The sequence below is a fragment of the Symsagittifera roscoffensis genome, chromosome 7, assembly GCF_963678635.1.
Source record: "Symsagittifera roscoffensis chromosome 7, txSymRosc1.1, whole genome shotgun sequence".
Lineage (NCBI taxonomy): Eukaryota > Metazoa > Xenacoelomorpha > Acoela > Convolutidae > Symsagittifera > Symsagittifera roscoffensis.
Window position 1 is genome coordinate 49,684,270 of NC_087068.1, and position 14,762 is coordinate 49,699,031.

The window sequence follows — 14,762 nt, forward strand, 5'->3', positions numbered from 1 at the left end:
TTTGTGATTATGAGTTTTTGTTGAAGCAGCGATAAATTGTTGCAATTAGAAAACTGGCCATGACTTTTATACAAAAAAATGAGATAGAAGCCGAATCACTTTCAATTAAATGAGATTATAAAAATAATGCTAAATTTGCAATAATATTGCTGATAATAATCATAAAGTTATTTTCAAGCTATGCACGTTTCACAAATGTATAAAAATTTCGAGTTTAACATCCGAAGAGCTCCAGCTTGAGCTGACACCGAACTTGTTTTTATATTAATTAAATTTGCTGGAAAATTGATAATAATTTTGAATCTAACAATATTCATAGTCGCCAGAAAAATTTTGAAGTTATGAAAGTATTGGCGTTGATATTCTTTTAAAAATTAGGTTTATTTACGCGGATAGAAATATATGTCCAACCAAATACTATTGTAGCCTAGAATCGAATACCAAAAATGCGATTATGCAACAAAAACTGCTAACTATCGCAAGATAATATGTTAAGCCAAGGACATGATAAAACATGATTCCTATCATGTCTTTGTTGCAGCAAAAGTTTCAGAAACTTTAAAGATCGATGTTCAGTTTCTTAGAAAAATAAACACATGACCTCAAGCTAACAAGATCACTTTTGTAAGAAGTTTAAGAACTGACCAAAGAAAACATTTTAGTACCTGCTAAGAAACAATGGCTCCTAATATTCAAAGTTTACAAAGTTCCAATCTGCGAATTATGTATAAGAACTGAAGTCGCTTCAAGCCATAAATGGAATAATTAAAAAGATCTTCTGGTACTTTTACAGCACATTCTAAGTGAGTGAAGTAAGAACTCTTACTTCGCAAACTGAGTGAAATAAGAGTAGAATTAATGTGAACTCCCTGTAAAAATTATGGGGACATTCGAGTAAACATAGGAAAGTTTGCAGAAACAAGTAACTGAGCAATGCAACTAGTTTATACTTGATTGCAAGTAAATAGTTTCTAAAAACTTGTTTCAACCAAATTATTCCTTCCACTTACTAGCATCTAAAATTTCAAAGAAATGAAAAGATCAAGCTTGTGTTGAATATCAAAAAACACAGAACAACTTTTTGTCTTAAAAATACAACAATATATATAATTTTTCAAGTTAGTGTCGTTTTTAGTGTGCGTGGTGTGATGAAAGGAGCGGAACGAAAAACATAAGAATAGTCATATTCGACCGTCAAAAAAATAAGCAAATTGAAATTTAATTTTTGTAGAAAACTGACAAGAAAAACAAAAAAAAATTTTTTAATTAAAAATTTTTAAAAATTAAAATTTCTAAAAACTTGTTTCAACCAAATTATTCCTTCCACTTACTAGCATCTAAAATTTCCAAGAAATGAAAAGATCAAGCTTGTGTTGAATATCAAAAAACACAGAACAACTTTTTGTCTTAAAAATACAACAATATATATAATTTTTCAAGTTAGTGTCGTTTTTAGTGTGCGTGGTGTGATGAAAGGAGCGGAACGAAAAACATAAGAATAGTCATATTCGACCGTCAAAAAAATAAGCAAATTGAAATTTAATTTTTGTAGAAAACTGACAAGAAAAACAAAAAAAAATTTTTTAATTAAAAATGTTTTTTGTCTTTTTTTGATATTTCGAAGTTTTTTCATTCCAAAAAGGCGATAAAATATTCAAAATCAGTAACGTTTCTCGAGAAAATTTACGTTTTGACGTTTTAAATCGAGCTATTTCAAGCTTTTAAGACATTAAAAAAAGCTATTGTAAGCCTACTCACTCGCTTTATTCGCTCGAATTATGACGAAAAACTCAAACCGGATTTTCTCGACAATGGGAATTTTTTTTTCTGAAATGTTTTAAAGTCGTTCGAATAACAACTGCAAGACTTTAATATGATATATCTCTGACTTTTCTCCGATTATTGTTTGTGGTGAGTGGTTTTGCGTGGAAAACAAAAAAGAAGAGAAAAAAAAACACTACAACACACCCGAATACAAAATTCTTCCCCACTTTTCGTCCCCAAAAACAAATGCTGATCGAAGGGTAGAACCTTTCAGAACTTCTCTTTTTAATCTCGTCCGACACTAGATGACCCATCTAGGTGCTCCGTCAATAACTTTTCACTTACAAAATCTTAAAATAAATTTTAAACTAAAAATTAGCAGATAAAAACAATTAGTTTTTCGGCGTTGAAACTTAAATTTTGCAACATTATTTAAAAACTGCATTAATTAACAACAAGTATTTGCTGCAAAAGATAAATCGTGAAATTTTTTCATCGTCTTCCGTCCGTCTCACAAAAAAATGCAAGAAGTTAAATAGTAGTCTGAAACTCTTGTGGTAATAGGAAGCAAATACTGGCTACACTAGTTTTTCCTTATGATGTCAGATACGTAAGTGAGCGCATATAACAGCTGCTCAAGTTTTAAAATGTTAAAGTTCTACTAGTTTATTGTTTGTTAGTATCCTTTTTCGTAATCAACAACTAGTTGCAACGGTTTGTCTTCCTTTAGCAGTTTCAAATTTGCTACAAACGAATCCACCACAAACGGGTAAGTAATTTCCGCCACTGGTCCCCCTGATATATGAGGAGTTATAGTCACTTTCGGGTTCCCCCATAATTTGCTATCAGCGGGAAGGGGTTCTACTTCTACAACATCTAGCACTGCATGACTAATCCAGTTTGAGTCCACAGCACGTATTATAGAGTCCTCGTCGATAATGGAACCCCTGCCGACGTTAATGAAAACCGGGGATTTTCCGGCTGCGCTTTTAAGTCGATCACCAGAAAGCAGATGTTTTGTGGCGGGTGACGATGGTAATGTATTTACGACGAAGTCGCATTCGGCTAGGAGGGAGTCTAAATCGTTTGTGTAGATGTGATCGAAATTCTGAAACAAAACTAAAATCTAAAGTAGGAACATTTTAATAAAACTAATTTCTTTGAAAATCTATAAGCTTGACAACCATTATAAAATGTTTTCGAGGTTTGCAGCGAGGAAATTTTCCGAAAATTAAACTTAAGTTATGCTTTTTTTAAAGTTATGAAGGCTTCAAAAATGCCAATTTAGGATAGTTGACTCTGCAATATAATTTACTTCGATATGATGTATCCCTCCAATTCTCAAAAAAAAACTTTACCGACAAAAAAATTTTTTGCCACCAACTGTGCGTTTTTATATCATGCGTAGCCTACTGAAGTTTTCGCACAAAAAATCACAACTGACTGAAATTTTTGTTGAAACCGAAACTTTTTTGTTTTAGCATTTTAAGACTTATTTTACTCTGTCAAAAAAAACTGGTCAAAACTTTCACCGAACTGTTTAACTGCGTAAATACCCATAAAAAACGAGCATCAATTTTTAACCAAAATTTTTAATGAGACTGAAAACAAAATTTTGGAAAAGTGCTCGAATTTGTTCGACTCAAGCGAGACTTGTATTGACGATATCAATCAAGTCATTTTGAATTTATATTGACATGAATTATTCAAAATTTTATGACGATATCAGTCAAGTCATTTTGAATTTAAATTGACATGAATTATTCAAAATTTTATGAGTTTATGCTTTTCAGGTAATATCTCACGTTTTTGTAATCAGAATAAAATTATTGTTGTTAGATGCTTATAAGTTGTTAGTTTTTACTATTTCAAATGTTTTGCAGAGATACACTCTGAAGTAAGATTCTGAATTGAGTGTAAATATTCTTTTTTTTTCGTTTTGTGTCAAAAATTTTTCAAAAATCATCTGTATTTAACGCAAGACGATTGTTCACATTTTATAGTTCACAATTCCTGAAAATTATCAAGTTAGTGCAATTTCTAACGCACTAAGTCAACCTTTATTCGAAGAGCAGTAAAATAGGAATTAGGATTTTAGTTTGGATAGGCAGGGAGACAATTCGTAACAAGCGACAATGCGTAACAAGCGACAATTCGTAACAAGCGACAATTCGTACCAAGCGACAATTCGTACCAAGCGACAATTTGTGACAACCGAATTTTCGTAACAGGCGACAATTCGTAACAAGCAACCATTCGTAACAAGCAAAAATTCGTAACAAGCGACAATTTGTACCAGGCAACAATTCGTAACAAGCGACAATTGGTAACAAGCGACAATAAGTAACAAGCGACAATTCGTAACAAGCGACAATTCGTAACAGGCGACAATTCGTAACAAGCGACAATTGGTAACAAGCGACAATTAGTAACACGCGACGATTCTTAACAAGCGACCATTCGTTACATAGCCAATCGAAGATTGGTAAAGAGAAATTGGCGCAAGTAAATATAAAAAAACACTGGGTTTGGTGAAAAAATCTCAACTTTTGAATTTCAATAGATGCCCTTTAAACTCTTTGAATTTCGAGAACAAATTATGATTGGCACTTTTTTGATAACATGAACCCAACTAGAGAAAATTGGATCAATAGATGGAGTATGTTTTTGCTCTTTCAAACATGTTCTTTCACGTCAAGGCATGAATGAAAAATGAAATATTAGAACGGATGAATGAAAAAATAATCATTTGCATAGTTTCACGCACTTTTCACACTTTGAAAGATGCCCGATTATAACAATTGAAAGAGCAAAAACAAACAGAAAGGGCAAAAACATACTCTTCAACAGTTAGAACATAGTTGAAGATGGCCTCGGGTATCTTTCAACTATGTTCTAACTACTCGAAAGTTTTGTTTCGCTAGAAATCTAAAAATCCAATTCCAATTTCGAAACTAGATATCGCTTACGTTTTTTGCGCCATTTCCACATTCATTTTTGGAAAGTGCTATCGATGTCGTTTTCAGCAGATGAATTTCAATTGAACTCAAAAAGTGCATATAAGCTTAAGTGCTTTCATAAATGCATAAATATGTATGAATGAACATCTGTAGTTATTAGAGACTTTTAAGACTTTTCCTGAAAAGCAAATACAAAAACAATCAGCAAGACCAATATAAGAGTCTTTGCAACGCTCATTACTCTTTAACAGGCGTCAATTCGCAACAAGCGACAGTTCGTGTCAAGCGACAATTCATAACAAGGCATTGGCAAGTAGAAGACGCTAGCTCAGCTTCGCTCCGCTGCGCTTACATCCGGCACGAGATAATTTTTCTCCTTCCACTTTCTTACCTCTTTCTGGGTAGTTCTACTGGAGTAGCCCACACATCGCATGTTGAGTGCCTGTTTGCAAGCAGCCGCTATTGACCCACCCACATCACCCACTCCCAATATGCCCACCACTTTGGAGGAGAGGGGTCTGAAAAAGCAGGCAGTTTGGATAACTCACGCGTGAAACTGTTATTTCACAAGAAAAACGCCAATTTTAAAGAATCATCTAACAAAGGCTTTGTCTTGGAAAATCGTAAATACAATAAGTATATGTGGATTCCCCCCTCACCCCACCACAGACGAACATGAATTTTATGGCGTAACAAGTGGTTTTACAAGGTTAATTATGAAGATCAAATAAGTTTGTCATAACCTACCAAAAAATATAATAATGAACCGTATAAAACCCATTCGTGGCCATGATGAACATAATACTCATGCGTTAGAATATAATATCTTTCGATCCAGCCTGAGTCCTTGTGCATTGGGAAAAAAATTTGGCTCGAACGTTTCGAGTTTGATCGAAATCGGGTGATGGTCTTTTTGAGTCTTGTTCAAATTTATTCAGTCTTGTTGTCACCTCAAGCTTTCATCATTTCATCATTCAGCAAAAACTCATTGACAGTAATTGAAACGAAATATGACAAAGATAGCTTGTTTTAAACGATGAACATTAAATATTTATGGCCTAACTTTGCGAAAAAAATCTATTTTACTAGATTTTCTGGACTGTGAAACTAAACACCCCCACATGCTTTTAAAAAACTGATCACAATTAAAATATCTCAAGGCATTAATACTGATCAGATTTTTAAAAAGTTTCCTCAAATATAGATGGTTTAAAAGTTGAAGAAAATAAAAAACCACCCGAGCGCAAATATTCCAAAAATTTCTTCGGAAGCCCGAAGAACGAAAGTTTTTTTCGCCTAGCTAACCAGGGTCACCAGGAATATTAATCAAATTTTTCTCATATATTTTTCTAGATTTACAAAAATGCAGAAAAACTCGTCATAAAATTGTATGACTAGCACTCTCTCGTATATGGCAATTGTATGAGTAGCTCGATTTTATAACATTGCACATACATGTGCTTTTGTTTGCCTAACTTCCTTAGACACATCGTTTGCATGTGTAAGAGACTTTTTCAATGAATTCCACAAATGATAATCCCCACAAAATACTGACTGAATTTTTGTCATTGGATTTTGAAGCCAAATCTCGGATTTTGTGGACTAAGTTCTAAAAATTTGGCATTGGATTAGTTTTTGTTCCGACTTTTGATACGAAAGTGACGGAATATTTGTGCTCGGGGTGGGTTTTTTTTTCTTCAGACAAGTTTCGACTTTTTAACTAGCCATTTTTGACGGAGTTTTTTTTATATCATTCGAAAGCTATTGTTGTCCTGAGCTCAAATTTGAAAAGATATTTCACCTGTGATTATTTTTCGTAAAGTTATGAGGGTTTAAAGATTGCCATTTTGGACATTTTGACCAATTTGGGACAGTTAACGCGCGATATAATTCTCGCTATTAACGCGTAAGCGGAGATTTAATCCGTCTTATAAATCGTTCCAAATTGGTTGAACGAAGCTTATTTGCCATAATTGATGTGTTACAAGGAACGAAATCTCTCTTTTTGTACTTTATATGGCGTGTGGGGGGATGATTTTCATAAAAATTTTCAAATTTTAGAAAAAAAAAATTTTTCGTTTTATTTTATTTCATTGAATTTTTTTATGTTATTACTGCTGCTCCATAAAACCTAAAAGGCAGTCGGAACATTCAGGGCTTCGCCCTGATACGAGCAGTCTTGGTTCCTTTTGTCTTCGGGTTCCGCAAACATACTTACTGAACTGTATAACAAATTTCTAAAAAAGAAACAAAATGATTGCGGAATCGATTGACAAACATTGAAATCCAGAGACATTTCGCTTTAACACATTCCAACTCTTTTTTCAGTAGAATCCAAAACAAGCATGCATTGGAATTTGTCTCAAAAATCGTAACGACACTGGAATCCATATTTTTGTTCGCTAGCCAAAACTCGGATTTAACGCCTAGTGCTTAAACATTTGTCTTTTGATTTCTATCAGAATTCCAACGGCCAAATACTTTCGAAATTTCGCGCAATTCAACACAAATGATGCGGATTCCAGGGGCAAAATATGCGGAATCCAAACCATTACAAAGTACTAGAGCTTGGCGTCGTAATTTAGCATTCCTTCATAAACCAAAAAAAATTTGTAGCTATTTTTCGTTTTTTTTTGATATTTTTTGTTAACATAATTAACGAAACGTGAAAACTAAAGACTTAGATTCATGTATAACAACATATCAAATGTATAAATTTTTGAATACGTTTTGGATTATACAATCCGCGACATAAGTTTCGAGACACATTTTCAACCTTTTTTTTCTTCTAAACAGTTTTCAATTTCCAAACTCTCATTCATAAAACATCATTCAGTTGCTTATTGTGTGTCAGAGTTTCGCGGTGAAGAAGGGCTTCGTTCACACCTCGCGCGTGAAAAACCATTTGGGTTTTAATTTTATCTCTCCGAGATAGTGTTCAAAGACATGAATTTGAAAGTCAAACAACTTTACGATTCCGGGCACAAAGAACCTGCATTTCTCCAACAAGTATTAGGGTCGTCTCGAGCAACTGTATACTGAAAAATTCTGGCAATTAAGAAAGGGGAATAATGCAAGATAGGAGAAGACAAGTCAGCCCAACGATCTTGACAAATGATAGGCGGAGCCTTACGCAAACATTCAATAACTACCCAACCCTCGCTGAAGAAGCAACCAAATATTTTAGACAAAAAGACAAAAAATCAAAATTTTTTCCAGAACAGTTCAGAGGCGTTTGAAGAAAGCTGGATTTGACAAATTTCAGCGACAAAAAAGCTATTTTTGGCAGAAGAACATATGAAAAACGGTCTAAATTCTGCTTAGAGAACCGGATTTTTTTGTTTCATAGCGTCCTTATAACAGACGAGTGTCTCTTCTACATGCATCGTAACACTCACAAATATTGGACAAAACGAGAAATGCCGTGCAAGTCCCGAAATTGTTCGTGTATGTTATGGTCTTGTGTGCCCTCTCGGTACTGTTTGGTCCTCCAATGCTTTTTGCCATATGCCAACGCCTTTTTCACAGCGGGTTGGATTCTCCATTAAGATGGCGCTAAAGCGCATATAACAAATATCACAAAAGAAGTGTGTCAGGACAAAAATGTGGTCATAATGCAAAGGCCTGCAAACTCCCCCGATCTTTCGGCAATTGAAATAGTTAGGAAGTACATGAAGAGATGAAAAATAAGAAGGCCCCAGCAACACTACAACAACCCAAAACGGAATTTCAGGCAAGTGGTGGGATAAAACGAAAAACACAAGTCAATTTGATAGAATCTCTGCACAAAAGATTCGAGCTCTGTGTAGCCTCAGGAGGTGACACAATTGTCTATTAAAACATTCCGTTGCTTTGATATAATGTTTTTCTATTTCCGTACCAGAGTTCACGTTTCTAGTGTTATTAGTTGCCGAGAAGATAATGGTTCTAAAAGCACTATTTTGTCTCAAAACTTATGTCGCGGAGTATAGTAATTTTTCGAATGTGAAAAATTTAATTAATTCGTCGCTGCCAAGGACATGCAAAAATAATCCATAAATTAAAAAAGACCTACTGAGCGTTTTGATTAAGTGTATCTAGAAAAACATCAAATATGGGAGTTCAAGCGAAAGTTATACACACAACAAAATTGGCCTCGGGAAAATGTTTGTTGGAGTACAAAAATTATTTTTGCATGAAAAAATGTTAGACCGTTTCGGACGCAGTTTTTCAAAAGCGATGGTAAAAACTGGTATTATAATTCCTGTATATGAGTAATATATGACCAGCGTTTCGCTAGCTTCAAAATGGACTACCAATTGCGGTATATGGAGGTCAACCCGAGTCCAATATTTCTATCTGATTATTTTGAGAACCAAAAACCATATGTATATGGCCTTCAGCTCGCAATACAACGAGAATCAGTAGGCACGAATTGTGGAGTAAACGCGTTTGTCGAAATGTTTTTGTCCCTAGGAGAGTCAGAATGGAAAAATTGATGGCTGTTTTATCAAAATATTAAACAATCGAGAAATTTTGAATGTCAAATTTTTTTTGATAAGCTTCTTTTTCTTTTATAAAGAGTCAGAAGAATTTATGTTGGTTCATAACTTCTGTGCTATCACTAAAAAACTCATGCTAAAAACATAAACTGCTCTAAACTTCAATTTTTTAAAAATCATGTTTAACTAGACCATTGTGAGAAATCAAGCGGAGAAAACTAGTTTGATTTTAAAAAAAATCAATATTGTCCATTTAAGAAACCACTTTTTTAGATTTTCATGGGTTTATCTAAATAACTATTTCGTTTCTGCGGTCAAAAACAAAAAAAAAAAACAAAACTAAGCACAACTTCTTGTATCAGAGCGGAACTCAGAATGTTTAGATAATCTTTTATTTGACATTGAAAAGTTTTTGATATATTTTGTTTTTTCAATTGAATTTTTTAAAAATTGAATCTTTAAGTTTTGAAGTTAGTTTGTATTTACCCCCCAAAGCCAAAACCTTATCGTAAGGAAAATAATTTTGGTCGAATATGTGAATAATATGATCAATAATTATGGTCTTTTTCATTTTGGAAGAATTTGGACAGTGGAATTATTTGCCCGCTCAAGTATTTCGCGATACTCTTTCAGCATCATATATCTTGAAAGTATAGAAAAAAAATGTCAAGAAAGAGGCAAAATTGAAAACGTACAAATCCAATAACACTGTCTAATTTATAGCAGAACGATAAAAATTTTCACACAGGAAGGCAACATCTTCGAGATGAAAAGTTTTGTTAATGAAAACTATGATTTTAATTGCCAAAACCAGAATGACTAAGAATTACCCAATCATATACAATTTTTTTTCTTCGAAGCTAGGAACAAAAAACGGCAACCAAGAAAGATTTCAGCAAATTTGTAAAATAAAAAAAAAGTAGGTCGCAGTGTTTTTCAACAACTCACCTTACTTTCATAGTCTTCTGAAAAAAAAATCAGGCGATAAACTTAATTTTGATTACATTTTTTTTTACCTCGCCGGTATAAAATCATCTGTTTCTGTTTTTTGGTTGTTTCGAAAAGCATAACCTAGCCGGAAATTTTTTCATAGTTTTTCCTTGGAGAGGAGATAATTTCGCCCAACTCATTGTGGACTTAGCTCTTTTCTGATTACAAAAGCTTGTCTCAACTTTGATCTAAATTTTTGAACTTTTTGACGCTTTTATATGACATTTCAAGGCACTTGAAAACACTTTTCAGAAACATGAATTCAAAAAAATTACGTTTATAAACATCCTGCTACTAACAATAATAATCATAAGAATAAGCTGTAGATCAGCTTTTACACGGAAATTTAGGTATTAAAATTGGTACATCTATTGAAAAACAATACTCAAAACCAACAAATACTCGAAATGAACCTACCACGATTTGAATTAATTAATCGTGCGCCCGCTTATAAAAAAATTTTTTAGTATCTATGCTTATTTAGATACAAAAACTGTTAGTCTGATAGTTTCTTACCCTCTTTAAATTAATAGTCTTAGGTATCTCAATTTGCGTCTGAAATTTGGGCTTTCATTTTTGTACCATCGCTTAGTTCCATTTTCTTCCGCAATTTTCTAAAGCAGTAAGGAAAAAATTCTATTACGTTTTGTATCGCCTGATTTTCTCTCAAATTATTCACCTTCCACAGATTTTGTGCCTCTTGTTGCCTGTATACATCCAGACCATGTTGGTGAGAACAAATTTGTGCCAGACAGTATACGACCATGGACTCTACGTAGCTAGTGCGAGTAATCACAAGTGCATTTTCAAATCCAACATCTTCCAAGTAGTCCTAAAAATCAGCTAAAGTCAAACGATTGCAGAAGTTTTGCAGAATATTTTGACACAAGTTTCTGGCTTTGCTTATTTAATATAAAAAATTTTCAGTCGACAGTTAGAAAACAATGAAGTGACTAGAAAAATAAACAAGACTGCTCGTATCAGGGTGAAGCCCTGAAGGTTCCGACTGCCTTTTAAGGTTTATGGAGCAGTAATAATTTTAAAAAATTAAATGTAATAAAATAAAATGAAAATTTTTTTTTCTGAAATTTGAAATTTTTTTAATGAAAATCAGCCCCCACACGCCATATAAAGTACAAAAGGATAGATTTCGTTCCTTAAAACAAATCAATTATAGCAAATAAGCTTCGTTAAACCAATTTGGAACGATTTCTAAGACGGATTAAATCTCCGCTTACGCGTTAATAGCTCGAATTATATCGCGCGTTAATTGTCCCAAATTGGTCAAAATGGCCAAAATGCAACCTTTAAACCCTCATTACTTTACGAAAAATGATCACAGGTGAAATATCTTTTCAAATTTAAGCTCAGGACAACAATACCTTTTGAATGATATAAAAAAATTCCGTCAAAAATGGCTAGTTAAAAAGTCGAAATTTGTCTGAAGAAAAAAAAAACCCACCCCGAGCACAAATATTCCGTTACTTTCGTATCGAAAGTCGGAACAAAAACAAAATGGTCAATTTTTCAAACTTGATTTTTCATCTTTGAAAATTCTGGAATTTTTAAAGCTGAGTAGACTACCAGATTTTTTTTTTATGTCATCAAGCAACTGAAATTCAAGTGGTTAAAAAAAACTTGAAAAATACAGAAATTTTAAAGAATTTTTAGATAAACTAGACCTTAATCGTTTTTTCACTTCGTTCAGCGACACATTCAAAATTGTGTAACGTTCAAATAATTTCTCTCCAGGCAAAGTCGCCTCTCTAAAACTCAGTGACCGTTTTTTTTCTTCAAATTTCATGAACTGAATTACCTGTTCATCGAACCCGAATGGAGACAATACGGTGAATGACAAGAAGACGGATCTGATGCAGACAATGAGCTTAATTGACAGTTATGAGAGACAGTAAAGCAAACAAAGCAGGAGCAAGGCACGCAGTCAGACAAAAATTGTTGACCAAGTTTTGATTCCCAATTTTTTACAGCAGGTGGTCTTATTTTCATTTGATTTGAGGACACGCAAGTTGTGAAACAATTATTCGTTCACCGCCAAATATTCATCATTTTCTTTGTTTAACTCGTTATTGAGTTCACTGTCTAGATCAGACACGTCTCCTTGTCTTTCACCGACAAAACTTCATCACCTATGCTATCTCATGTTTTTAAAAACAAACTTATAATGCTTCTAGGTTCCTGTTTAGCTAAAAATAAATTTGGCTCCTTGTCTATATACTAACAATACTAATTAGGAGACGAAGTCTTTTTGATTTTTCAAAATTGAGTTTTAATGTTTCACAGGATTTACATGGCTTAGAGGGCTTCACTGTTTCTTAATGAACATTTAAACTATGAGAAATTTGTTGAACTACAAATAACAAGGAAAAGCATTTTTTTTTGATATAATGTAGTTTGTTTGGATAATCTTTTTTCTATGGAAAATGATCGAAAAGACTTTCAATGATTAAGAAGAATTCCTGAAAAGACAGCTGTCAACCAGCTTAAATCTTCAGACAGACTCTCAATAGATATAGTTTACTTGACAACTTAGTACAATTTAGTCGATAGACAAATTGTACGGTCAAATATTTTTGCCGTATAGGCAGATTTTGAAAGCAATTTTTTTGTTCCGACTTTCGAACGAAGTGCGGAATATTTATGCTTGGTGTGTTTTTTTTTCATTCAATTTTCCACATTTTAACTAAGCATTTTTGATCTTATTTTCATACCATCTGAATAATTTTGCTGTCTTAAGCTCAAATTAAAAAAAAATACCTGTAATCGTTTTTTTTGTCGAGTTATGGGGGTTTAAAGTTGCTATGTTGACCAATTTGGGATAATTAACAAGCTATATATTTTTGCGTTCTTATAACACGCGTGAACATAGGGTTAATGCGCTCCAAATTGAAGTGAGGTAAAAGATTTGGTAGTATCATTAGAATACACGATGCTAGATACATCTCTTTGCAGATTACATTAGCGTGTGGGTTGATAAATTTAGAAAAAAATGCATTAAAAAACTTTTTTCAAATTCTTTTTTACTTATTCTGTCAATTGTTTAGCCAAAAAACTTTTAAATTGGCCATGAAAGTCAATCGGAACATTCAGGGCTTCGCCTTGAAATACGAGTAGTTTTCTGCGTTTTGATAATCACTTTTTGTGTGTCTACTTGAAAGTTCTGCGAAAACAATTGAAGAAACTTGCAAAATTCTAGCAAGACAACCTCCCGCTTTCAAGATTCTTACAACCGTCTTGCACGATCTAGCAAAAAAAATCATCTAAAAAGTTCTGGCAAGAAAACCTTCAGCATCGACAGGAATGTTTTTTGTTTATCCAAAAACTACCTTTTCACAGAAAAGGATTTTTTGCTTCAACACACTTTTTCTTTGTGAGCATTTTTGACAAAATTTTCAACCTGTCATTGCTAAACCCCGATTAAGGTCGCAGATAGTCAAATTATCGCTGTTTCAGCTTCTAGATCAGCGCCAATTCATCCATTATCAATACTAAAACGTAAATGAATCAGCGCTGAAAAACTTAGGACTGAACTATTGCTAAATCAGCTCCGAAACAATGATGAATTCGGAAACATCGATGCTTCTAGACTTAGCGGTGTATTATCTCAGAAACAGCGCTGAATTTCGGGATCTCTTTCGTCGTCATGAATTATCTATGATTCAGTGCTGCAAAGTTACATCAACTAAAATCATATCGCTGTTTCAGGCTTTAATCAGAGTCATTTTATCCATGCTCAGTAAGTAAATTGCTGAATGAGGGGATGATCATCCCTGCGACGTCAAACCGGAAGAAAATTTCTCTTACCTTAAAATCATTGATTCCTGTCAATTTATCGACTCCTGCACTTGAAGAATGAAGCCATTTCACAGAGCTCTCCTTCAAAAAACGAGCATATTTTTCGCCCAGAAAAGTATCGCCAAGTAATATGTCACAGGTTTTCAAGGGATGACTATCGTTGTAATTTTCTTTGGTAATTGGGTTCTCATTTAAGTTCCAATAGCTAATCGAGTAACCAGGTCCAACTTGCTCTTCTAAGTAGGTACGAGCCTCGGCCCCACCGTATTCGGTAAGAAATACACTCGCGCATAAAATTTTCTTGAGTGTCTTCAGCTTTGCGTATTTTACTGCAGAAATCGCGGCCATCTTGGTCTTGTAGTTTTGCTTGCGTTAGAATTGATTTCTTATAGAAATCACAATTTTATAGAGCTGTTTGCTGCTTGCAAAATTGCAAGGCATACGAAATTGAACAAACTAGAACGAAGATAAGAGTGACGTAACTTCTGAATTTTAGTGAATAACACTTTAATGATTCCGTTGGTACAAAATAAACACATTATATAATGTAGACGTACACGTAGTAGCTAAAATTTGTTCACCGGTTTTCCATTATTTTTAAGTTGAATTTTTTTGTTCCATATATTTTGTCATGAATCGAACGAACTTCAAGTGTGGTTAATATGGACTGAGGCGTACAGAAAAAAAAAGCCGTACAGAAATCGTAACTTATACAAAAGAGTTCAAATGATTTAATTTATTCCAGCTTTGCAAG

General features: G+C 33.6%; 1 protein-coding gene across 2 annotated transcripts; it reads right to left on the reverse strand.

The window, feature by feature from the left end:
- Positions 1–2,186: 2,186 nt before the first annotated feature.
- Positions 2,187–14,490, reverse strand: LOC134851374 (glyoxylate/hydroxypyruvate reductase A-like). 2 transcript variants are annotated; one of them, XM_063867431.1, is made up of 5 exons: positions 14,018–14,490; positions 10,875–11,027; positions 10,154–10,167; positions 5,116–5,242; positions 2,187–2,872 (listed from the first exon to the last, which is right to left on the reverse strand). In XM_063867431.1, the coding sequence occupies exons 1-5, from the start codon at positions 14,354–14,356 to the stop codon at positions 2,441–2,443; spliced, it is 1,065 nt and encodes a 354-aa protein (XP_063723501.1). In that variant the 5' UTR covers positions 14,357–14,490; the 3' UTR covers positions 2,187–2,440. The 2 variants fall into 2 exon arrangements, with proteins under 2 accessions (XP_063723501.1, XP_063723499.1); XM_063867429.1 differs by having other exon boundaries at positions 2,188–2,872; positions 10,154–10,170.
- Between the last annotated feature and the right edge of the window lie 272 nt (positions 14,491–14,762).